We start from the raw sequence: 27,707 nt of genomic DNA on the forward strand, positions 1-27,707 counted from the left end.
ATGAACACCCATGAGATGAGACACCAATGACTTTTAGGTTAATTAATTTTTCTTTTTAATTTTTTTTCCTTTTTTTCCTTTTTTAAAATAAAATATTTCTCTTTTTTCTCCCTTTTTGTGGAAGTCAACAAATGACGGGCATATTGCAAGTGGTGCAACTCAGAGGAGCACTAACACGGGAGATCCAACAATTTGTTATTGCTGGTGGTTAAGAGGCGAGGAGGGCGACGGATAGTAGAGGTGCAGAAGCCAAGCTAACTTGCTCTTGCTCTATGTGGGAGGAGATGGGCAAGGCAGCCTCCATGTGGTGACAGTGGTGTTGCCAACCGTTTAGATTTGTTGTGCTGAAGTGGACACAGGAGAAGATAACACACGTGCTGAGGTAGTCTTTGGCTAGCGTTGAAGACAACATCAAAGGAGGCAGCATTCAATGGGCTCAGTGCATGGTGGGCACTCAAAACAAAGCAGCAAGCTCTGATACCAACTGTATGCTTTCTAGAGTTAGGATTAGAAGAGGAACACATTGGTTATGGGGGATCGAAGAGATCGATGGTGGGTGCTAAATTAGAGAGAGAAAGAGAGAAGAGATATGATAAGATTCAAGAGATATGATTTGCACGTTAATGTCTAGCCTAGTTTTCTAGGCTCCATGCATTCACAAAGCTAAATTTATGCTGATGCCAGCCTTGACATCCCTAATCGCATGGTTTTGCTTATTCGAGCAATTAATACAACAACTTCATCATTTGGAAATGGCTTTGGAATATAATCAAGCAAGGGCTTGATTTGGAAACTCATAGAATATACATATTAGGACTTATATTAAGGAGGAAGACTTGTAGAAAAGCATTTAGGTGCAACATGTTTGTATTTTTGTTGCCACTCTGTCTTTGTCCCTGATCTTTCATTTGGAAGCTTCAAAAACTGGTCTAGGTCAGTAGAGCGCTGATTCAGGTCAGCAAGGTGTTAGCTGAGTATCAATAGGAGTACTCAGCTAGGATCAGCCGAGTATTAATAGGAATCAGTTGAGGATATACAAGGGTCATTCTTGTCTTTTTGGGTTGAAAGGAAGTGATATAGGGTTTTTGTATGACTCCTGTCAAATTTTTAGTCAGTTCAACAGCAGTAGGGCCAGATTTGTAGAATTGAAGGGGAAAGTGTTTCAAAGTCAGCAGACATCAACTGTTGTCAGCCTTAAGTCTGTGTGGAGTTGAGTCTTGGTGGGATTTGAGGTTTTTGAGAGAGTGGAAGTGTTAGAGGGCATTGGAGTGGTGAGATCCGACTCGAGGCTTGAGTCAGCTAAGGTAGCTAAGTTAGATTTCAGTGTGACCAGGAAGTCAGTAGGGGGGAGAGCTGATAGGATGAATGAAATTCTGAAGCAAGGAATTTGAAGTTTGTTGATATTGGAGGATATTTTTTTGACTAGGGTCAGCAAACAAGCATCCGACTCAAGCTACAGTAAATAAAAATGATCAGCTTCTAGGAATTGTTTAGTTAGCTTGGTGTCAGTTGTTGAGGTTAGTTGAGGACTTAGGAGTGAAGATTAAAGCTGTGGGAGGTCAGATCTGGTATGGGAGAATAGCTGGAGGAGTGAGCTGAATATGTTTGAGGGGTTTTGAGGTGTCAGACTGTGTTCAAAGCTGTGGGAGATCAGATCTGATATGGGAGAATAGCTGGAGGAGTCAGCTGAATATGTTTGAGGGGTTTTGAGGTGTCAAGTGAAGGGCTTAGGATATCGATAAGCTGAGTTGATTGGTGCTTTGGATTTGTGTTATGCTAGTATTGTGGTACTAGTTTATATTTAGTGTTTACATTCAGCCCCTGAAATTCTCCCATGCATACACAGAGCGACACACATGTATATTTTTTGAAATATATGAATACATCAGTTGAAATTCACAAGATATTGAATATTTTTGTCTCTTTTTTTTCCATTAGAAACATGTCAAGTATGCTAAAAATTGGATGTCATACTATTTTACACAGCTTTGTATCTAACAAGTATGCTGAAAATTGAATGGCATACTATTGTACACAGCTTCATGTACCTCAGGGGATAGAACAAACAGATTTTTGTTAACTGGGTGTGGGTCCATTGGAAATTTGATTGCTTATACAAGATGCGTCGCTATGAAGGCCTTGAACTTGTCATCCCCACAACTCATAGGTTTGCTCGTCTTTAGTTGCAAAGAAGTACGCTTTCACAATGAAAAATCTCATTAATGACATTCCCCCATCCATATTTTATAGGTCTCTTGTAGAGCTCTTTCTCCTTTGTGCATTTCAAGATGTAGAAATTCGCATTCTCTGGATTTCCTTTTTCAGCTGTTGTCACCGTCGTGAAATTTGTCTCCTACAAGAAGGACATCACTAAGGGTATCATGGTGCCCTTTGTAGGTGGCCTCCTCAATGTTTACGATGTTAACATCAATGTTTATGATGTTAACATCAATGTTAAAATTGTCTTCTTCAGTGCCATCTATCAATGGTTCAAGGGTGAGACTAATTTGTTGCATCCATGTAAGATTCCTCCTCTTCTATATCTAGAAGGTTAAGACATCTCTGTACACCTTTCCCTTGACTTTAATCTTTGAAATAGTTCGTTTTCTCTTAAATTGACTTAGAGAGAGAAAATGTTGTAGAGAAAGGAAATACAATTTTGAGATATTTTTGGATACAAAGTTACCCTTTAATTTTAAGATGAATTTTCCTAAAACAAAAGTTTAAAAAGAGTTTTCCAATGTGCATTAGAAATGGAAAGAGAGAGAGAGATTGGGTAAGCAAAAGAGAAAGAGATTGTGTGTGTGTGTGTGTGTCAGAGAGAGAGAGAGAGAGAGAGAGACATGGGAGAGGTCAAAAAATGAGCGCACCACGAGCTGCTTGTAACTGTTTTTTTTGTTTTCAAGATTTTCAAATGTACAAAATGTGCGAGAATTTGAGGGAAAATGACTTTTTTAAATGTCTAAAAACCAATTTAAAAGCCATGTCCAGGACAAAGTTTTCGAGTCCACCTTACCATGCATCCACCTAGCAAGCTCACACCCTCTCTCAAGGACAAGAAACAAGAGTGGATTCTAACTCTAGGGTAGAGGGGAATGAGATCTCCCCCACCCATGACTTCATTATATAGAAAATACACTGCCACTTGTCAAGCATGGGTGAAATTTCATGGATTACAAAGAATGAGGTGTGGCTAAACCTAATATGCACATCAAATGAATAATACCATGTGAATAAATCATATGCACGTGCACTTGGAGTGGACAATGAAGCTCAATGTTGACCTAGGTGTTAACCCAAGGGGTTTACATTCCCCCATCTCTAATGCACATCTAGTCCATCGGACGTGGAAAAGGATGTGTAAGGTGAAAGTACAATGAGGAAATATAAAAGAGATAGAATCATGAAACATAATAGGCCAAAGAAGATAAAAAAGACGTGTCGATATATGAAGCCCATGCGAAGGAGGTATATGAAGATCCTTCACCTACAATATGAAGCATATGTCAATGAGGAGAGGTGACAGGTGTTCCCGCACCTCTAATATGTAGCCCATCCTAGTATCCCAAATGAAGATAGGGAACTCAATGGCCTCCCATAAGTGTATGCCTGGATCCCAAACATAGGATGCTAAGGTGGGTGCCCAAGCAAACTGCAGTGTACTAGGGGTAGTCAATAAAGCATATGTCAATGGTGAGGGTATGGTCCAAGGATCATCCAATGTGGATCCTGGATCCCAAATAAAAGTGGCTAGAGTTGGTGCTCTAGGAAAGGCCATAGATGTATAAGCACCATGAACCATAAGGCCTAATATGATGATTATGGATCTCCAGACTCTAGATAAGGCATGAAATCACAATGAGGATTCCCCTTAATGAATTTATCATGAAGTGGGGAGACGAATTCCTAATAAAAAGAGCAAGCCAATGGATGGGAAATAGTCGGTGTGTCAAGGCTATGTGTTGCATAGTGGCCATAGACACTGGCTGAAGATGATGTGAAGTGGCTTTCTTGATGATGAGGATAAATGTAGCTCAACCAACTGATGAAGTAAACATCCCTATAACCTCTTTTGTGTTCTTGCTATGTTGAGATTGGGCATACATTTGTGACCCGTATAGCTTGCATATAACTAAAAAAGGAGTTACCATATTTGCAGACAACTAGCTTTGTTGGATTTCAAACTTCATGATGAGCCCCTTTGCATATACTCCATTTTGTTGTTAACTTGATTTCCATATTATTGGTTTAATGAATCTTGGCCTTTTGGTTGAATATCTTTGCTTTTTCCAATTGTTGATTCACAACTTCCACCTTTATGTTGGTGTTACCTCCTTGCAAATGTTCTTTGATTTTGTTAAAGCAGAATGCCTCCTTGTGAATGGTCTCAAAAATGGAACCAAGGTGTAGCCTTTTTGTGCTCTCGGGTCTTCGCACACCATTGGAAGATACATAGGAGGCCTGAGCCCCAAATTCTCTCAGGGATGAGGATGAAGAGAGAGAGAGAGATTTAGAGGAACTACACTACCTAACATCCTAATGAATGAATAAACAAAGGAATTAGCAAACGTAACTATCCAAATCCTTGGGCACAACCTTCTCTCTAATGCCATGAACAATCCCAATGATAAGATTAAGGGTTGTCACACATAGAAAATCTCACCATCCCACGTGCAGTGAACCTAAGGGAAGATGGTAGCACTCTCCCCATCCTCCTCCAAGAAAGATGCAAAAACTTAAGCACATAAACCTCCCTGTTGGAACTCAACCTCACACCTTCTCTCACTAGCCACATGGCAAGAAGAAGTCCAAGAGATTTTCCACCCTTGCAATACACACTCTCTTATACAAGAACTAACAAAGAGGACAAGGGGAATAAGAGGAGACTTTGCACAAGAGCAAACTTAAATTCTCACTCAAGGACAAGACAAGAGTGGATTCCAACTACCTGGTAGAGGGGAATGCGTTCTCCCCCACCCATGACTTCATTATATAGAAAATACATTGCCACATGTCAAGCATGGGTGAGATTTCATGGATTACAACCAACAATGAGGTGTGGCTAAACCAATCACCATCATGCCTTAAGGTATACACCATATAATATGTGCATCGAATGAATAATACAATGTGAACAAATCATTTGTGCATGCACCTATAGTGGAAAATGAAATGCAATGTTGGCCTAGGTGTTAATCCCAGGGGTTAACAACCAAAGATTACAACAATTGCAAGTTTTAGGTACTGTCTTACATTCATTGATGATCGCACTAAGAAAGTGTGGTTTACTTCATGAAAGAGAAAGTAAGGTGTTTGCTCACTTTTAAAGATTTAAAGACTTGGTTGAAAAGGAAAAAGCGATGCACATTAAATGCCTAAGATTGGATGGTAGGGGAGAATATATCTTTAATGAGCTTAATGATTTCTTGAGAAATTAAGGAATTAAGAGGCAATTCACATGTACACCCCGCAACAGTAGAAAGAAAAAATAAGCACATTATAAAAGTTTCTCATGCCTTGATTCTTGAAAAGAATATATTGAATTATTTTTGGGCTAAAGTAGTATCGCAACTATTGTTTACATTATGAATATAACCCCCATTGCATGTGTTGATGGCATGATGCATGTATAGAAGTTTACAAGCATAAAAGCAAATGTGTCTCACTTGAAAGTATTTGGATGTATTCCATCTGTACAATGTTCATGATGTAGTGAGAACCAAGTTGGATCCAAAGGAAGAGACATGTATCTTCATTAGTTATGCTTTGGAGCAGAAAGGTTATAGATGCTATAGAGAAAAGACATTATCTTAGATAATATGAGTAGCTAATGTGCACTAGTGAAGGAAATTGAAGATGTAGACGTAAGAAGTAATGATGATGCCCCACATGTAGAGTAGTAATTGTAGGTTCTTAGTGGACTTGGAGAGTCCTCTAGTAGTGGATTTGGTGTTAGTCCACGGTTAGGCAAGTCAAGGACAGATCCACTTGTAACTTGTAAGGTAGCTTGGTTTCAGATGATACTTGGTGATATGGGTGAGTCCATGGATAGGGTCATTGACATTTATTATAAGACAACTTGAGCATCATGGTGAGTAACCTAGTCTATAATTCTAGGATAAATCATATCGAGGTGCACTATCTTTTTATGAGGGAGAAGGTTCTAGTAGGTGATGTAGATCTATTATATGTCACACAGAGGATCAGGTGACTGATAGCTTCACCAAGGAATTGGGTACATAGAAGCTACACATGTTTAGGAGCTTACTTTCAGTATAGTGTGTAGATTTGAGATTGAGGGGGAGTGTTGAGATATCGAGTTCAAGTAGTGTTTGTAGACATTAGAGACCTTATTGGGTGATAGCTTCCACACTTACACCACTAGCATGGTTGGTGCAATTATGGGCAATATGCCATGAATAGTTTACAAGTTGTGATAGCTACTTTTGTCTATTAGAGTCATGGCATAGTTATAGCGCCAGCTCAGGTGGTCAAGTTCACATGACCAATGTTGTATGTTTTAGTATAAGAGTACTTTTCCTTATAGTACATCCTCTTACCTCTTTAGTTTGTGTTATAAAAAGGAGAAAAGAATAGAAGAAAATTCAGCCAACCATCTCTCTTGTGTGCTTGTCTACTCTTGTGTGTGTGTTTGCTTAAAAGGAGATCAAAGTCATCTTCTCCCCCACATTATTCTCATGAAGAGGACCCCCTTGAAAGATGTAACAAGGGTGGACGATGCAAGAATCCGCACATGAGGATTTAAGATCCCAAGTGTAAGTGCTAAGATCACGTGTGTGTTTTTTTAGTCATGAAGCTTTAAAATACGCTTAGTATTATGATCCCAAAAAAATAATGGGGCATGTACCTACATCATTCAATGCCATGAAAGATACCTATCACTAGCTAGATAGCTAACAACAAGCGCAAGAATTAATTAAGAGAGACAAAATTACAATGACTAGATGGGATACAGCACATAACCGAAACCCTCATATAATTTAATTATCATGCTTTTCGTCCTTCTTATAATATGAAATTTATTACATGTTTTTTTTAGTCATGAAGCTTTAAAATACGCTTAGCATTATGATCCCAAAAAAATAATAGGACATGTACCTACATCATTCAATGCCATGAAAGATACCTATCACTAGCCAGATAGCTATATTAAGCCAATATCCAGCCTTTAAAATACGCTTAGCATTATGATCCCAAAAAAATAATGGGACATGTACCTACATCATTCAATGCCATGAGATATCACTAGCCAGATAGCTATATTAAGCCTATAGTTGAGGAGCTTCGTGTTCTATGGGAGGGCATTGAAGTTCATGATCTCTATGCATACAATAAGAGCCCTAGCCCTTGTGTATACTAGAGCTTAATGCATTTTCAAGAGAGCTATCATGCGTGTGAATAAAAATTACTTCCATACCTATTAGCATCCACCAATGTGGCATTTAAAAATTCCTTATGTATAGAGCTTAATGCATTTTTAGGAGATCTCTTGAAAATGCATTCAGCTCTATGCATAATTTCTTTTTAAAAGAGAGCTCTACTCATATGGTAAGAACCCTTATGTATAGAGCTCAATGCATTTTCAAGAGAGCTTCCATGAATCTGAAGAAAAATTATTCCCATAGCATTCGTCGGTGTGACATTTAAAAAACGAGTATTGGTTTAGACCTTAATGTAAGAGAATATAAAGTCGACAAGTGAAGACTTAACACTTCATTAGAGTGGTGACCTACAAGATAAAAAATGAACATAACAAGAGAATATTATTTGAATACATCTATTTGCATACTTTTGAAAGAGAGGTCTATGCATAAGATAGGCTTTTACACAAATTTAGAGAGCTATATCTATGTATAGAGTAGGCCGACGCAGGTATAGAACATAGATAGAGAGTTGTGTCTATAAGGAAGAGCCCTGTGTAGATGTATAGAACTTAGAGAGTATTATGCATGCATAAAGAGCTATATCCATACAAACAAAGCTATATCCATGCATTCTATGCATAGAACTCATAGAGAGTCCTATGCAATCATAGGGGGAGAGCGTTTTGCATGCATAGAGCGTATAGATATACCAATGTATATATAGAGAAATCTATGTATGAATAAAGATCATACTAGAGAGCCCTATACATGCATATAGAGAACTCTATGCTTACAAAGGGTTGATAGAGAGGCTTATGCATGCATAGAACTCTATCCATAAGGTGGAAGTCTCTATGCATTTGTAGAGCTCATAGAAACCCCTATGCAAGAATAGAGAGCTATATCCATGCATAGAGAGCACTCTATGAATGGATAGGGAGAACACTCTCTAAGCACCCTCTCTATGCATGCGTAAACCTCATAGAGAGAACACTCTCTAAGCACCCTCTGTAAACCTCATAGATAATTCTATGCATGCATAAACCTCATAGAGAGTTCTATGCATGCATATATATCTCTATCCATATAGATTTCTATGTATGCATAGAGAGATCTATCCATAAGGTAGAGACCTCTATATATACATAGAGATATATGTCCATGCATATATGCATATAACACTATACACATATATAGAGCTTATATAGAGGTGTATGCGTACATAGAGAGCTCTATCAAAAAGGTAGCAATATCTATGCGTTCATAGAGAGAGATATCCATGCATATAACACACTCTATGCTTGCATAGAGATTATATAGAGCCATATGCATGAATAGAGCTCAATGCATTTGCATAAGGGCTCTACCTTATGAATAGATCTCATAGGGAGATCTATGCATAATGTAAGATGTCTTATGCAAATGCATAGAGCCTAATGTGCTTGCATGAGACCTTTTATGTGAAAAATAAGTACTCTTATAGAGAGAGTGGGTTTAGAAATTATCTTAAGAGTGCAAGGACTTGAAGATCAAAACCTTTGGTGAAGTTAGTGAATAGAACAAAATGAAGGACTTGAAGATCAAAACCTTTGGTCTAAGCAATCATCCAAACATCTCTCATGATGATCATATGATGTGTAATCCTAGGGCAACCTTATATGAGGAAGTCGTACTGGTCCATCTACCTACCAAACTTTTTGAAGTGAACTTAAGGTTCACTCAATGGCTAGAGGATTTCGAATGCTATGACTAGGACCACATAGGACAATGTGCGACACACATGTAATAGATGAGCATTATGACACGGATTATTATGCACCATTACTTGAACCTAAGGATGCACAGGAAATTGTATGCAACTTCTGGCCACTATTGATGTACTTACTTCCATATTCAAGGGGTACCATCTATGAGACAGCTGGAAGTGAGATCACTAATGTATGCTTGGAGTGGTTGAACTCTTTAAGTCAACAAAAATCCCACGCAGTAAGAGAGCCCGTTTGCTTACTTGCAGGAATTATCCACCAACACAATATAATTTAATAAGAAGGATTATTATAAAAGCCTTTCAGGTGGATGACCGAAATCCGTCCATGCAAGTATAAACTGTATATTGATACAATTGGCACACATATTTAGAATTGTGAAGATGGCACAAAATTGTGCAAAATTTCATCTTTGAAGTAAATTAAAACTTCCATCTGCCCTACATCATCTTCAAAATGTATGCATGCTGCCAGAATACGCCTGCAGCCAGAAAAAGAGAAATTTAGAAACATAACAATGATAGGCTAGCAACTAGTAGTCACTGCTGAGAAAATCCCTACCCCATGCCTCAGAGACTAGCAAGTCTTAAACCAGCGACACTAATTAGTGAAGAATCTCAAAGCCCATCCAAAACCAGCTAGCTATCTACCCCATGGTGAGGAAATTTACCTGTCTTTACGGGTTCTTTTTTATCTCAACACCGTTTTTGTATGAAAACCCTACGCCGAGCCCTTTCCTGATGGGTCTGTGACCCCATCAGCACTTTCCCTAGCAATTGCAAGACTCTCCTTATTGCCAACTAAGTCGACTCTGTTCACAGCATCCTGCACGAGCTCTTCAGCTCTGTTCACTGCATGCTTGGGAAAGCAAGGCCCTCCTTGCCGACTAAATCAGGGTAGCAGCATGCGTATAAGCCTGTGTCTGTTGCTAGCGAGCATAATCTTGCTGCAAGGGAAGAAAATCCAGAACAAACAATTTTTTGAGAACCAAGGAGAAGGTAAGGAGAAGGTGTTCAGAAATTTTTGGAAGATATCAAAAAAATGGCATTCACCATGTGCAGAAGGTGAATGCCATCTTTTTCAATATCTTCGAAAAATTTCTTTGGACCATGTGCTTATCTTCTCCTTGATTCCCAAAAACTGCTTATTCTGGCTTTACTTGCCCTGCAGCAAGATTATGCTCGCTAGCAACAAGCCCAGGCTTATGAGCATGCAGCATGCTACCATTGTTCTCCGCCCATCATCTCATCTACATAGCCGTTGCATCCTTGCATCTCAAGCAACAAAGGTCTTTCCAGCACACTACACACACAAGAGAGCGAGAAGAAGAACTAGCGAGTGCATAGAGAGCTGTTGCCTTTTTAATATGCGCTTTTTTTTAAAACCAACAAGCGCAGGAATTAATTAAGAGAGACAAAATTACAATGACTGGCTGGGATACAGCACATAACCCAAACCCTCATATAATAATTATCATGCTTTTCGTCCTTCTTATAATATGACATTTATTACAAATGCAAGTGAGAAGGGGGGAGAGCCATGAAACATAAGGGTTGTAGATGATGATAAAAGTGGCGCATGTACTTGAATGGTGGCAGATATCAAATGAGTGTGGGGGTGTTCCCAAAAAAGATGTATCCTTGGGTAAAGGAAAGATCATCCTTAATAAGAGAAAGAGTTTGCTAGTATACAATGCTCGATGGTGAGAACATGCACAATATGGGGAGTATGTGAATCTCCTCATATTGCACTATGATGTGGTCCAATTGATATGAGTAATAGATGCGTGTGACACTGATAAAACTTGTTTGAACTTGGGGGATGGAGTAATGCAAGGGTCAAAACAAAGTAAATCGCTATGAAAATGTGTGTAGAAAAAATCCACGTGACACTAGAACAATAAAACAACATGTGGAAAGCCATGTAATGCCATAAAGTGCAATGAATGTCGATACATCATCTCATAATGGTGGAGAGGACCATAGTGTGCACTTAATGATATCACCGAAATCCTCTCAAGCATTCTCGAGGAACGAAAAAACACCGTGCCAATCGTTGTACCACCTAAGAATGTGCATGAAGCTCATAGCATGGGAACTTTTACATGGTAGCAGGATGGTGTTGAGAGAAGGTGATAAATGTTATGATATGATTCGAAAAGAAGTGCATGTAAAGCAAGGTACAAATACATGTCAAAATGGGGTTCATGTGCATGAAAACATAAAAATCTCCTTTTGCTTCCTTTTGGAGTTTGGATATTTTATATTTTCAATTGGATATTTTAGAGCTTTATATGTATGTGTGTGAGCACCCTCTAAAGTATGTTTTTCTCTGTGTGAGTGTGAACCCACTCTTATGAGAGGATAGGATAAGTGTGCCACATGGCATCCAATATATGCGTGTGTGTGTATGATTACTTTTGGTCAGAATGTAAGGCTTACAAAAGTATTATACTTGGGAAAGATTATACATCAATCAAATCTCTAATCATTGAATCATGCAATCATTGTATCTCTCTAGATCTCCTCTCTCTGTCTCTCTCTCTCTACTACTACTACCACTACCACTACCACTACCACTACCACTACCACTACCACTACTACTACTACTATATAGTGAGATCACTATACAGTGAGATCACTGGTCCACCATAGCTTAACCATCAACTGTCTAGCTCTACCATGGATTTTAACATGATATCAGAGACAATCTTATGGTTCTAATACCAATCTTCTGATCTCTGTGTTAATAGTCTTGTGTAATACCATTGTTCGTTGTTGTGACTACATCCAACAGCTCATTGCCAACCTTTTTCCCACCACTGCCTCCATCAACTAACTTAGATTTACTACCCTCTTACTGCCCATGTCATGGCCTTTATCAACTTGTATGTTTCACAGCAGCTGCTACCGACATCAAATAGCTCGTGTGCAAGAATAATCTCACCCATTTGCTGGAGTTCAATGCCACTTAGTTTATCAGAAAGGTGAATGTTTTGGTATCAATAGCCAAAGGTCTTTTCATCATGGGATTCTATTGGGGTGAGCCCACCTCTACTCATGCATCTTCATCTGTTCTCAGTATTCCCCTCTCAACCAAAATTCATGACAATGATGATACTTATGGTAGGTATGATGAGCATGTAGGCATGACAATGATGGTGTACAATGCTCGACACTTCCCAATTATGGTGCCCATGTATGCTAGCCATGATGGTTTACATTGCTGTGCGAAGTTAATGTATATGTAGAGAATGGTAAGGATGCAATGATAGAGGCTTAGTATGTCGATTAGCTTCCACCAATGTATCAAAGCCCCCAACCGTAATAACTACCAAAGCGGAGATTCAATAGAAAAGTGAGGACCGCCATGAGGATATCATGTCTAGTAGACATGCCTAGCCACACTAAGGGGGGGGTCGGGTCTGGAGGATTCAGCCACTCCTAAGGGATAGCTGAGTCGATGATGTTGAGCCTATCTATACCTCCAGATCTCTATCTGCACCTGCAGTGTGGTAACTGCACGTGGTCAATCCAATCTCCAAAGAGACCTAGCTGGTCCCATTCTCAAGGCGCCCAAAGAAACATGCGGTTGGGCCTCTCTTGCACCTCGGGCGGCAACTGCATGTGGGCAATCAAATCTCCAAGAGACCTGGCCAGTCCATGCTCAAGGTGCCCCAAGAGACCTAGCTGGTCCCATGCTCAAGGCGCCCCAAGAAACATGCAATCAGGCCCATAACAAATGGCCACTAGCTAAACGGATCAGGGGGTTCTAGACCAAAGGCTATCGAAGCCGCTCTTTTGAGGCAACTGGAGCTATCTGTCTAAGGGCTGGCCTAAGATGATCCCAAGCACGAAGTATGCTGGCTGCAAAAAGCCAGGCTAAAACCATGGGCTCACGTCTCTTTGAAGATCCATCTGGTACTCTGGGGGCGTCCAAGGGCCCCCAAGACTCGGAGTGCGGGTTGAAATCTAGGCCAATAGGAAATCCTTCTAGGGGGGTCACCATCGAGAAGGAGGCCTCTAACAATCAGCTTGCCGAGCAAGGCATGTCTCGAGACAGGGGGCAGCCAGAAACAAAGGAGGAGGGGGTACGGGGAGCATTAAGCTATGCAGAGAGGGGGGCTGGCAAAGGAAAAAACAAAGGGGCAGAAAAGTGAACAGGGGGGCCAAGGAGCATGTAGAAAGGGGGCAGGCAGAGGGGCATGTAGAAAGGGGGGCGGGCAGCGCTAGAATGCGCAGAGAGAGGGGGGACAGGCAACAGCAGAGCGAAGAAAGGGGACAGCACAAAAGGAGGGGTAGTAGAAGTGCTACAAAGGGGACGGCTGAGGTGTTCAGTGGGGGGGCACGGGCGACGCAAGGTAGGGGGAGCTTACACACTAATGCGCATGCCTATCCCATTTAGTATCCCTTTAAATTTTTTTCCCAATTGTGTTTTCTAAGTGTGCTTCCAACTATAGTTAACAACTTCGTAACACAATTGTGTTTATGTCAAGGAACTATTGAAAGGTTAAAACATTCCATTTTCCTCTTCTTTGAATGAGTAAATTTTTAGGGCCATGGTAGTCAAAGTATTCAAACCCCAATGATTGTTCAAATTTGCACAATAGTTGTAATGATTCTATGATATCATCCTTCCCATGGTGAGGGATAGCTTAATATCTTGGTGTGATATCAAAGGTGTCAAGATTAGTGTCACACTCTTAGGGATATTTAGTTACAAGTCAAATCTATTCTCAATGAGCCGGTAATTATTGGTGTGATATTAAAGGTGGCAAGAGTAGTCACACTCTTAGGGGATATTGAGTTACAAGTCAAAGCAATTCTTAATGATCCAGTATAATTATTGGTTGTGATATTTCAAAAGGTTTTAGAATGAATTAACATGGCTTGTTTTTTGGAGGTTAGTCCATTAAGAAGTAGTCTAGTACCTGTACGGAAAAGAATACAAGTATACACACACAAGGGTAAAATAATTGCCATCTTTTCCGTATTTCTTCCAATGGTGGTAAACGGGTTAATTAGGACCATTGGAATGTGGTTTATACCTTTTGTTATAATTTAAGGGGTTCATGGTGGAAAAATTCAGTATCCACTAAAAGTACATATGTGAACCAATTTAGTCTATGAGTTTCACAAAAGGAGCTAGCCTTTTTTATTGTGAACAAAAGCAATCATCAATTGGTATTGAATTCATATGGGAACACATCCCTAGCTTTATAAAAATATTTGCCTAGATTTTTGATATACCTCCAATTGGATATTTGGAGCTTCAAATGTGTGAAATAGCCCTTACTTATGTTTATGTGTTTGTGCATATGAAGCACCTCTTATGAGTGGATCAGATAGGTATGTCACATGTTATTAGTTTGTGTGTGTGAGTGATTTGATTAGTCAAAGATAAGGCTCTATTCCTACGGAAAGGCATTGTACTCGATGAATCTAGAATACAAGATCTAATAAATTCTATTGAGTTCATGCATCGTATCTCTTTGTTCTCTCTACTTCAACACCCACTATGCCTCCACCATGGATCTCTTCGCTTGCCCATAACCAATGCATTGCTTTGCTAATCCTAACTCTAGAAAGCACACAATTGGTATCAGATCTTGCTTCATTGTTTTGAGCACTTGCAGCTTTGTTTTGAGTGCCCACAATGCACTAAGCCCATCCAGTGTTGCCTAGCCAACAACCCCTTCAGCACGTGACATCTTCTCCTACCTCTGCTTCACCATAGCATCTACTCTTAGGCATGCTTCTCCTACGTTCACTTTAGCACGACGAAAGTGGCAACCCATTGGCGACACCACTCTCACCACGTGGAGGTTGCCTTGCCCATATCCTCCCACATAGAGCAAGAGCAAGCCAGCTCGGCTTCTGAACCTATGCCCTCTATTGCCCACCTTGCCTCTTAACCAACATCAACAACAAACAGTTGGGTCTCTCACATCAGTGCCTGTCCGAGCTCCACCGCTTGTAGCGTGCCCGTTGTTCGCTGACTGCCTCAAAAGAGGGGGAAAAAAAGAGAGAAAGATTTCATTTTTAAAAAAAAGAAAAGAAAAGAAAAACCTTAAAGTCTTTGGTGTCTCATCTAATGGGTGTTCATATGCACATATCCTTGGAAGCTTTTATTAAATCAATCTTCACACAAGAGCTTTCATTGGGAGGTGTTCATATATAGTGCATATTTCCTTCATAATGTACATGCCTTTCTTGAGATATACAAGGCAATTTACATAAGTGTTACACTTTCTAAACAATTAAAAAGTTTTCACCAAATGGGGAAAGTGTGTGAGCTAAAAACTCTATAAAGGATTTAGACATCTCTTTTGAGCTACAAGCCAAGAGTAAGACCTATCCTCAATCATGGGCACGCTTTAGACATCTCTTTTAAGCTACAAGCCAAGAGTAAGATCTATCCTCAATCATGGGCACGCTTGAAAAATTTGATGGGAAATTGTTCCATGGTAAACAAAAATCAAATTCATTCTAATGTGAGAAGAATTTAATAAGTTCTTTGGAGAAAATGAAAAGAACTCTAAAGTTAGCCTTCTCATAAAATTCTTTGATTTAAAGATGGAACTTGAAGGTTTGTTCCAACTCATCTAATGGTAGGCATCAAGATGCCTATAGAAGAAGATATAGTCATTGTTGTACTTCTAAAAAGTCTACCACATGAATATTTTAGAATTTGTAAACCCTCACAAATCTTCCTTCTCCCAAATTGGCAAACATTGAATCTTCAATATTAGAAGAGGAGAAGAAGGTAAAGAAAAGACAAGCACAAGGGGTCTACCATGATAATGAAGGGGCCTCTACTGAGGCCAAAATTATTGATTAAAATTGGTCTTTTTGAGACAAATAGCTAAGTGTAGTTTGACGTGTTTCACTTCTAAGAAGGGAAAGCATAAGTACAACTTGGATTCCTTGAATGAGGACCAAGAAGCGGAGGACACTTCGGATGCGAACTCAGATTCGAATTCAGATGTAGATTCCAAGAATCAAAACTGGAAGAAGCGTAGCCATAAGATGATAAGGAAGTACTGTTGGTAGTATTAGCAAAGTTCGCTGGAGGAAGTGTGGGGCGAATTAGATCCAAGTTTCATAGGAGGGGTTCAAGAAGATGACCCGATATTGTGCAATCTATGAGACCAACACATAGCAAAAAAGCTTGCCGATACAATAGTCATGTTCATCATCTGCCAAGCCAAAGGTCCAGGGAAACCCTGTGTTTCCATCCAACAAGAGGTGCCTATCAATCCGATAAATGCTAGTGCTCCACCATATCATCTCTATGGGTGCAACAGATTCGGAGATGTACCTCGAGGCAATTTTCACTGTTACTATTGTGAAGTCCGAGGTCACTGTAAGTCTAAATGTCTAGTTTGGAAGCGTCACTATTACTATTATAAATCCCCAGGTCACTGTAAGTTTGAATGTCTAGTTTGGAAGTGCCATCAAGGGGAGCAACTACAACAAAATCAAGCAGAGGGGTCTACTTCTTAGGCTTCGGCAATTAATATGGTCCAGATTGAGTCTGTTTTGGGTGGAAGACAATCCACCAATGGTTGTACTAGCGGTGACACTTCTCAGGCTCCGACAATTAATATGGTCCAGATTGAGTCTTTTTCGAGTGGAAGACAGTCCACCAATGGCTGTACTGGTGGTGACACATTCACTCACAGGAGCATGTGTCAAAACAAAAGCATGATTTGCCAAGGGCAAAGGACAAACCCTATGTAAGCTCTTTGGCATGCAGTTTTTTTATTTTTTGATGCTTTGTATGGTTTTTGTTAATGTTTTTGTTGTGATTCATGTATAGCTTTGTGTTTAGAGTAGGATTACTACTTGTTTGAGTGAAAAAACTTGAGATTTGGATGATTAGAAAGCTTAATCATGAGAGTTTTTGCTTAACCCCTAGACTACATTTCTTAATTTTTAGCTTAATCTTGTTTCTTTTTCCTAGTTCCTTTGCATAGATAGGTTAGAATAGAACCCTAATCCATCATAGAAGCTAAAAATTATAAACTATCTCTTAATTTTTACTAACTATTACTAATCTATTGATTAGTGTGTTAGTGGACTTAAAGAGAGCACAAAACCAAAAAATTGAACCTAATTGCTTGTAATTAGACTAGTTGGAGTGGCATTAGTGTTATAAACAATTACCTTGACCCAAATCCATGGTTAGTCCACTCCCATTAGCCTTAATTAGCTTGAATTAGTACTAATTTGGTCTCTTTTGTCTAATTTGGTCTCTTTTGTCTAATTTTCCCCCTTTTAAGTGGGTTAATTAGAGACCTAACTAGTGAGATTATTTAGGTCTCTTTTGTCTAATTTTCCCTCTTTTAAGTGGGTTAATTAGAGACCTAACTAGTGAGATTATTTAGGAATAATTGCACCTTTGTATTAGCCTAAACATTACAAATTCACCTATCAAATCCCCATGCTTAAACTCCTCACCAATTAGGAGTAATTCGAGGACAAAGAAGAGGGTTAAAGAGTGATTCACAATGGAATTAAGAAGATTAAACATTAGTTAAGTTAGAGTGCCTCTAAATTAGTCAAAATTAACTAATTGAGAGGAAGTATCTAACTTCAGCCTTTCCATCACGATGTCTTCGAGGGATAGCACTGTGAGGTAGTGGGGCTAGAGCAGAGTTGGGACCGAATGCGTTTCGGTTTCCACCTTGGCACATTTCCCACTCATCCATCTCTAGCACATCCCGCACAGCATTTATTCATATCCTTCAAATATTATTGGATTTTGTAATAATATGCATGGCATGGAAAATTCAAGGAATAATACCTCTTGTTGGAGCATTGTCAGTGTTGGCACACTTGGGCTTTGCATGCAAGTTATGGATGAACTTTGTTGTGGGCTATCTCTATTTTTTTTATAAGTATTATATAATTTTTGGTTTGCGAGATTCTAGATACATAAAGGACCTTGGTAAAGGACTTAAGAGAAAAAAGGGGAAGCTGGACTTGGGGGTGAGTTCTTTGTGCACAATCACGATGTCTTCGAGGGGTAGCACTGTGAGGTAGTGGGGCTAGAATGGAGTTGGCCTTCCACTTTCCACCTTGGTACATTTCCCACTCATCCATCTCTAGCACATCATGCACAACATTTATTCATATCTTACAAATATTATTGGATTTTGTAATGATGAGCATGACATGGAAACTTCAAGGAATAAAGCCTCTTGTTGGAGCATTGTCGGTGTTGGCGTACTTTGCTCTTCTGCATATTCTATCTTGCCAACTTTGTAAGTAATCCTTTGCATCTGCATCTTCAGCATGTACATCACCTGTGGGCAATTGCCAACGGCGTGACCACTTCTTTACTTGTGCATTGAGTTGTTATAGGAGTTAAATTCGAGTATCTCTAGATAATCTACCTAATCTTTTTTATCTACCTTGACATAATTGCAAATATAGTCTTCGATGTCATAATCGATCATTTCTATTTGCCCATCTTTTTGTAGGTGGTATTCTAACAACATGCATAGTTGTGTGTCGAGCAACTTGAACAGCTCTCTCCACATGTTGCTCATGAACCAGCCATCTAGGGATGCCATGATAGTTAAACACTTGACTGAAGAATAGTTTTATTGTTTGATACGTTGTCAATGGTGGCTTTGCTAGGATAAAGTGTGTTGTTTGGCAAAGTAATCTATGACTACCATGATTGTGGTGTAACCATGCAGGTTGATGATGATATCAAGTGTCACGGAGTGGTGGCTACACCTGGTTGCATTCGGGGCCTCAAGCCAGTTGATTCTAGCCCTAAAAAATTTCTATAAAGATGTATGCATCTACATGGGAGATACCTTTGAGGTGGAGCATTGCCTAGCCTAACCTCTCTTACCTAGGTTAGATACACACCAACTTAAGGGCAAAGGGATCTCGTGCATCGAAACCCTTTGTAAAAAGTCGCTCTCTTGTGAATATAATTTGGCATTTCTGTTTTGAGGAAAAACATCCCTTGTCTCATTTTTGCGCAAGGTCGTCGATTACGTTTTTGGTTATAACTTTTGAATATGAGTCCGTTTTGATATTTTAGGGCTGGAATCAACCAACTTGAGGCCCTGAGTGCAATGGTAGCAACTGTTTTGTGAACCGTGTGTGTGGAACCTTTGTATAAGAAATTGTGTAGATTTGAGTGCTGAAATATCAAACTTCAACTTACTTTTGCCATTAATATTAATTCACCCTTTCAAAAGAGTGCCGTCTTTTTTTTGTTCTTTCAGAGTTCGAGAAAAGATGAGTTCGCTTTTTCTTGGAGCCTGCTCAACTATTGAAAAATCCACATCATCTTAAGAGGAGAAGGAAAGATGCCTCCTCAATTTTTTTCAAAAAATACTCATAATTGTATGAAATATTTGAAGAAAATGCATGCTCAAAATTGTGTTTTCCTCTTTAGTCCAGATTCATGCAAGATCACTCAAAAACATTTCCCAAACACTAGGTTCTAATCTAAACACATGAATCCACTTTAGTGCAAAATGGATGTATTTAAATAGAATATCATCCACCATTTTGTACGGGAGAGAAGTGATATAGGTGGGATATAGGCTTAATATGCTAGTGATAGCTATCTTTCATGGCATTGAGTGATGTAGCTCTATAAATGGCAAATGTCCCATTATCGATGGCAAGGGGATCTCATGCTGTCGAAACCCCATGAGTCACTTCCATCATCTTGGATCCGTCTTTGTAAAATGTCACTTCTTGTGAATATAATTCGGCATTTCAGTTTTGTGGAAATACATCCCTTGTCTCATTTTTGGGCAAGGCCGTTGGTTACCTTTTTGGTCATAACTTTTGAATACGAGATCTCATTTGACATTTCAGGGTTAGAATCCTTCGGATGATGCAGGCCCCGAATGCAATAGTAGCAACCGTTTTGTGACACTCGTAAACCATGTGTGTGACACCTTTGCATAAGAAATTGTATAGATTTGAGTGTTGAAATATCAAACTTCAACTTGCTTTTGCCATTAACATTGATTCACCCTTAAAAAAGAGTATATTATTTTTTTTGGATTCTAGCAAGGTTCTAGAAAACATGGGTTCGCTTTATCTTGGAGCCTGCTCAACTTTTAAAGAATCTACCTCATATTAAAAGGAGAAGGAAATATGCCACCTCCAATTTTTCAAAAAAATAGTAGTAATTTGATGAAATATGAAGAAAATGCATGCTCAAAATTGCATTTTCCTCTTCAATCCATGGTGAGGAGTCATGTAAGGTTCACTCAAAAATGTTTCCCAAACACTAGGTTCTAATCTAAAAGTGAATGCACTTAGGTGGCTTTAGCTACAATCCAAAAGCTCTCAAAGTTGAATATACATATCTAAACAGGAAAGGGATTGCTAAGAATAACATAGAACCAGTGGACTGGGGGGATGAACCACCTATATACAAAGCAAAGGACTTGTATGAAAAGGTGTACTCCACTGTGTGTCTCCCCTCTGGTTTATTCAGCAAAGGGTCCCCCCATGGACTATCCTATGGGACGTTGTAAATTCCTCCTCTCTTAATATATTCGTGTTTCTCCAAAATAAAAATAAAAAATAAAAGTGAATGCACTTTAGTGCAAAATGGGTGTATTTAAATATAATATCATTCACCATTAATTGAGTAGAATTAAAGAGACGGAAGTTATATAGGCTGGATATAGGCTTAATATAGCTATCTGGCTAGTGATAGGTATCTTTCATGGCATTGAATGATGTAGGTACATGTCCCATTATTTTTTTGGGATCATAATGCTAAGCGTATTTTAAAGGCTGGATATAGGCTTAATATAGCTATCTAGCTAGTGATAGGTATCTTTCATGGCATTGAATGATGTAGGTACATGCCCCATTATTTTTTTGGGATCATAATGCTAAGCGTATTTTAAAGCTTCATGACTAAAAAAAACATGTAATAAATTTCATATTATAAGAAGGACGAAAAGCATGATAATTATTATATGAGGGTTTGGGTTATGTGCTGTATCCCATCTAGTCATTGTAATTTTGTCTCTCTTAATTAATTCCTGCGCTTGTTGTTAGCTATCTGGCTAGTGATAGGTATCTTTCATGGCATTGAATGATGTAGGTACATGCCCCATTATTTTTTTGGGATCATAATGCTAAGCGTATTTTAAAGCTTCATGACTAAAAAAACATGTAATAAATGTCATATTATAAGAAGGACGAAAAGCATGATAATTATTATATGAGGGTTTGGGTTATGTGCTGTATCCCAGCCAGTCATTGTAATTTTGTCTCTCTTAATTAATTCTTGCGCTTGTTGGTTAAAAAAAAGCGCATATTAAAAAGGCAACAGCTCTCTGTGCACTCGCTAGTTCTTCTTCTCGCTCTCTTGTGTGTGTAGTGTGCTGGAAAGACCTTTGTTGCTTGAGATGCAAGGATGCAACGGCTATGTAGATGAGATGATGGGCGGAGAACAATGGCAGCATGCTGCATGCTCATAAGCCTGGGCTTGTTGCTAGCGAGCATAATCTTACTGCAGGGCAAGTAAAGCCAGAACAAGCAGTTTTTGGGAATCAAGGAGAAGATAAGCACAAGGTCCAAAGAAATTTTTCGAAGATATTGAAAAAGATGGCATTCACCTTCTGCACATGGTGAATGCCATTTTTTTGATATCTTCCAAAAATTTCTGAACACCTTCTGCTTACCTTCACCTTGGTTCTCAAAAAACTGTTTGTTCTGGATTTTCTTCCCTTGCAGCAAGATTATGCTCGCTAGCAACAGACACAGGCTTATACGCATGCTGCTACCCTGATTTAGTCGGCAAGGAGGGCCTTGCTTTCCCAAGCATGCAGTGAACAGAGCTGAAGAGCTCGCGCAGGATGCTGTGAACAGAGTCGACTTAGTTGGCAACAAGGAGAGTCTTGCAATTGCTAGGGAAAGTGCTGATGGGGTCACAGACCATCAGGAAAGGGCTCGGCGTAGGGTTTTCATACAAAAACGGTGTTGAGATAAAAAAAAACCCGTAAAGACAGGTAAATTTTCTCACCATGGGGTAGATAGCTAGCTGGTTTTGGATGGGCTTTGAGATTCTTCACTAATTAGTGTCGCTGGTTTAAGACTTGCTAGTCTCTGAGGCATGGGGTGGGGATTTTCTCAGCAGTGACTACTAGTTGCCAGCCTATGTTGTTATGTTTCTAAATTTCTCTTTTTCTGGCCGCAGGCGTATTCTGGCAGCATGCATACATTTTGCAGATGATGTAGGACAGATGGAAGTTTTAATTTACTTCAAAGATGGAATTTTGCACAATTTTGTGCCATCTTCACAATTCTAAATATGTGCGCCAATTGTATCAATATACAGTTTATACTTGCATGGACGGATTTCGGTCATCCACCTGAAAGGCTTTTATAATAATCCTTCTTATTAAATTATATTGTGTTGGTGGATAATTCCTGCAAGTAAGCAAACGGGCTCTCTTACTGCGTGGGATTTTTGTTGACTTAAAGAGTTCAACCACTCCAAGCATACATTAGTGATCTCACTTCCAGCTGTCTCATAGATGGTACCCCTTGAATATGGAAGTAAGTACATCAATAGTGGCCAGAAGTTGCATACAATTCTCTGTGCATCCTTAGGTTCAAGTAATGGTGCATAATAATCCGTGTCATAATGCTCATCTATTACATGTGTGTCGCACATTGTCCTATGTGGTCCTAGTCATAGCATTCGGAATCCTCTAACCATTGAGTGAACCTTAAGTTCACTTCAAAAAGTTTGGTAGGTAGATGGACCAGTACGACTTCCTCATATAAGGTTGCCCTAGGATTACACATCATATGATCATCATGAGAGATGTTTGGATGATTGCTTAGACCAAAGGTTTTGATCTTCAAGTCCTTCATTTTGTTCTATTCACTAACTTCACCAAAGGTTTTGATCTTCAAGTCCTTGCACTCTTAAGATAATTTCTAAACCCACTCTCTCTATAAGAGTACTTATTTTTCACATAAATGAGAGGTCTCATGCAAGCACATTAGGCTCTATGCATTTGCATAAGACATCTTACATTATGCATAGATCTCCCTATGAGATCTATTCATAAGGTAGAGCCCTTATGCAAATGCATTGAGCTCTATTCATGCATATGGCTCTATATAATCTCTATGCAAGCATAGAGTGTGTTATATGCATGGATATATCTCTCTATGAATGCATAGAGATTGCTACCTTTTTGATAGAGCTCTCTATGCACGCATACACCTCTATATAAGCTCTATATATGTGTATAGTGTTATATGCATATATGCATGGACATATATCTCTATGTATATATAGAGGTCTCTACCTTATGGATAGATCTCTCTATGCATACATAGAAATCTATATGGATAGAGATATATATGCATGCATAGAACTCTCTATGAGGTTTATGCATGCATAGAATTCTCTATGAGGTTTACAGAGGGTGCTTAGAGAGTGTTCTCTCTATGAGGTTTACGCATGCATAGAGAGGGTGCTTAGAGAGTGTTCTCCCTATCCATTCATAGAGTGCTCTCTATGCATGGATATAGCTCTCTATTCTTGCATAGGGGTTTCTATGAGCTCTACAAATGCATAGAGACTTCCACCTTATGGATAGAGTTCTATGCATGCATAAGCCTCTCTATCAACCCTTTGTAAGCATAGAGTTCTCTATATGCATGTATAGGGCTCTCTAGTATGATCTTTATTCATACATAGATTTCTCTATATATGCATTGGTATATCTATACGCTCTATGCATGCAAAACGCTCTCCCCCTATGCTTGCATAGGACTCTCTATGAGTTCTATGCATGCATAATACTCTCTAAGTTCTATACATCTACACAGGGCTCTTCCTTATAGACACAACTCTCTATCTATGTTCTATACCTGCGTCGGCCTACTCTATACATAGATATAGCTCTCTAAATTTGTGTAAAAGCCTATCTTATGCATAGACCTCTCTTTCAAAAGTATGCAAATAGATGTATTCAAATAATATTCTCTTGTTATGTTCATTTTTTATCTTGTAGGTCACCACTCTAATGAAGTGTTAAGTCTTCACTTGTCGACTTTATATTCTCTTACATTAAGGTCTAAACCAACACTCGTTTTTTAAATGTCACACCGACGAATGCTATGGGAATAATTTTTCTTCAGATTCATGGAAGCTCTCTTGAAAATGCATTGAGCTCTATACATAAGGGTTCTTACCATATGAGTAGAGCTCTCTTTTAAAAAGAAATTATGAATAGAGCTCAATGCATTTTCAAGAGATCTCCTAAAAATGCATTAAGCTCTATACATAAGGAATTTTTAAATGCCACATTGGTGGATGCTAATAGCTATGGAAGTAATTTTTATTCACACGCATGATAGCTCTCTTGAAAATGCATTAAGCTCTAGTATACACAAGGGCTAGGGCTCTTATGGTACGCATAGAGCTCTCTTTGAGCTTTATGCATCAGGGAAAGGCCTTATGCAAATGCATTGAGCTCTATGCACACATAATACTCTCTTTGAGCTCTATGCATACGTAGTGCTCTCTTTGATCTCTGTGTATGCATAGGACTCTATCTTTTAGATAAAGCTCTCTATGTATTCATATATCAATCCATGCATGTGTAGAGTATACAACACATTATCCATGTGCATAGATCTCAATTAGCTGTATGCATGCATGGATATAGCTCTCTATGCCTGCAAAAGACCCTCTATTCATGGGTATAGCTCTCTATACATAGGGCTCATAGAGAGCCCTGATCTCTATGCATGGATATAACTCTCATAAAGAGTGTTATACATGCATAGAACTCTTTGAGCTCTATGCATACATAGAGGGCTCAACCTTATGGATGAAGCACTCTATACATACAAAGAGAGCTATACACATAGGATTCCAACTTATACAAAGGGCTCTCTATGAGATCTATCCATGCATAGAAGACTATCTTATACATTGGGCTCTCTATGAGCTCAAATCCATACAAAGAGCTCTCTATGCATGTATAGAGCTCTCTATGAACTGTATACACGCATATAGTGTTTTATGCATGGATATAGCTCTCTATGCTTACATAAGGCTCTCTATGAGCTATGTTCGTACATAGAGGACTCTTTCCGTGGAGGAGGTGTGCAAGAAAGCTCTGTCCGGGCTGAGGGCTCTCTCTCTCTCACACACACACACTCTCCGGGCTGAGGCCTCTCTCTCTCTCTCTCTCCCCCACACACACATACACAGAAGATATGGAGAATTTAAAACATTATCATTTGCAATGCACGTTATCATTTCTAACGATGCCTTGCAGATGAAAACTCGCTAAGCAATGCTTTTATTCAACTTTTATCTCAACGAATTGTTCACTGAGTACGACAACGGCGAGCCCAGGCAGAAACTAATACTAATGAAGGGGAGTTGTTCACTGAGTACGACAACGGCGAGCCCAGGCAGAAACTAATAACGAATTGTTCACTGAGTACGACAACGAATTGTTCACTGAGTACGACAACGGCAGAAACTAATAATAATGAAGGGGAGTTGCAAGAGTACCTGGAGCTTGCGAAATCGAAGAGCCTGCCGCTAATGGAGAAGATGACGAGGGCGATTTCAGCGTCACAAAGGACTGAGAGCTCGTAGGCTTTTTTCAAGAGGCCGCCGTTTCTGCGCTTGGAGAAGGTGACCTGCCGGCTGGTGGTCTTCTCGATTCTTCTGATCTGGATCTTGCCGCGGCCAAGAGGGGGTCCAGCCTTCTTGATACAGTGATGCAGGCATCCATCATCCTCCTCTTCAGCGTCCACCAGGGAAAAGTCCACGTCCCCACGCGGAGCCTCTCCATTAACAGTCTCCTCTAACATTATCTCAGACTCTCTCGTGGTCTCCTCACCAAAATCTGTCATTCTTTTGCAAGCGTAGGAGAGGAAAGATGCACACGCGCAGCGCTTTCTTTAGACAGAGGCACCCTGCGAGGGCTAGGGCTAGACTTTTTTAGGGCAGCATACAGCTAGGAAACTGCCACTGCGACTAGGGTTAGGATTTCTTAGGGTAGCAAACAGAGAGAGAGAGAGAGAGAGAGAGAGAGGGAGAGGAAAATGCGTATTGTGTCCAAACAGCACAACCTGTCGCACAGTCGCTAGCTTGAAAGGAATTCCGTTAATGTTTATGTACGGGGAAATACATGGACCACGTGATTGGCCCTCTCTCGGTGCCCGAAAACCGCTTACGTTGCCCGCTTCTGACGCCTCCGGTTTTCCATTTTTGACCTTCAAGCTCCCGTTTCATGCTCTTTTTCCCTAACACGACAAACTTAGCGGACAACTTCAAAAAAAAAATTCCGTTTCATGCTCTTTTTCCCTAACACGACAAACTTAGCGGACAACTTCAAAAAAAAAATTTAAGTCGACTCCTCCAGTAAACTTCTTAGATTTTATTTTTTATAAACCACTGCTTTCGAAAGAGAAAGCACTTCTAAGTGATGGCATGAAACTACCAGAGCCAACTGCTCAATCATGTTACATGAAGAACCAAACATTACTCCTATAAATATCCAATATTATGAAATTTTGGGCCACAATATTGTTGTTCTACTTCTTGAGTATCTTAGTTTAAACATCAGATCTCATGTGGAATAAAATGAGTGTGCCGGGGCTATCAATGTTTTGATGGGCTTTTCTTTTCCTAGCCCCTCTACCCTACAAAGAGAAGCTTCTGGTTAATGGAGTATTTTGGATGGGTCCCAGGAGTGAGAGCAACTTGGGGGTTATTCATACGTACACACTACAAGTGGTTGTGGCTTGCAACAACTAGTGGCCCGAATGCATGGTCCAATAACCTAACGAACACATGAATTGGAGCCACACACATACAACAGACACATGAAATGGAGCCATGCATGCATAGATTTCCTGATGGTTGGAAATGTGTGTAGTCTTGCCTCGTGTGAGCAACTTGTTGGATAGTTTTGATGAAGTGAACATCATGCACAATTTTTAGAAAAAATCATCTGTTAGAGCATAGTCACAAACTTAACCATAAAATAAAGATAGTTTGTTTGTGGCACAACTCTACTTGTGCGAAAAAAACATTGATATGTCACCATGTGCTCTAGTCATTTGAAAAGTGCATTGTCAAAATACTATTTTAACTAGTTTGCAAAGAAATTAGCAAGAAACATCCATCACTCATTTGCTAGTCTTGTTTGGAATATCGATGGTCTATGCCTAAAAAAAATATCATGTCAGCCTATAATTTGAAGGGTGGGATACCCTTCTAAAGAGGTTTTATCCTTTGCAAGAAATGAAAGAAAAAATAGACCCTTCAATAGGAAAACCACTTTTGGAAATGAAATAGTATGCACTTCCTATAAATTTATGTAAAAGTGGAGGTTTAATGTGGGCCTTTCAAATGGAAATTCATGAAAACTCTTTGAATTCAAGGGTTATGAAAACTCTTTGAATTTATATAAAAGTGGATTTAATGTGGGCCTTTCAAATGGAAATTCATGAAAACTCTTTGAATTCAAGGGTTATGAAAACTCTTTGAATTTATA

At 39.4% G+C, this 27,707-nt stretch overlaps 1 protein-coding gene across 6 annotated transcripts in view; it reads right to left on the bottom strand.

Moving 5' to 3' along the window:
* Positions 1–26,396, bottom strand: part of LOC147623465 (agamous-like MADS-box protein AGL1) — a 216,998-nt gene extending 190,602 nt beyond the window's left edge. For 3 of the 6 annotated variants that reach the window (XR_015269381.1, XR_015269382.1, XM_086821629.1), the window contains exon 1: positions 25,712–26,392. Coding sequence is in view for 4 of the 6 variants with exons in the window: in XM_086821629.1 (XP_086677755.1) it covers positions 25,712–26,058 (347 nt within the window). In the remaining 2 variants the exon portion in view is untranslated. Of the gene's footprint in view, positions 1–25,711 lie in introns of all 6 variants that reach the window. The other 3 variants (XM_086821628.1, XM_086821627.1, XM_086821625.1) reach the window with 2 other exon arrangements.
* Between the last annotated feature and the right edge of the window lie 1,311 nt (positions 26,397–27,707).

This window comes from Cibotium barometz, chromosome 27 (genome assembly GCF_041138505.1).
Source record: "Cibotium barometz isolate CiBa-2024 chromosome 27, ASM4113850v1, whole genome shotgun sequence".
NCBI lineage: Eukaryota > Viridiplantae > Streptophyta > Polypodiopsida > Cyatheales > Cibotiaceae > Cibotium > Cibotium barometz.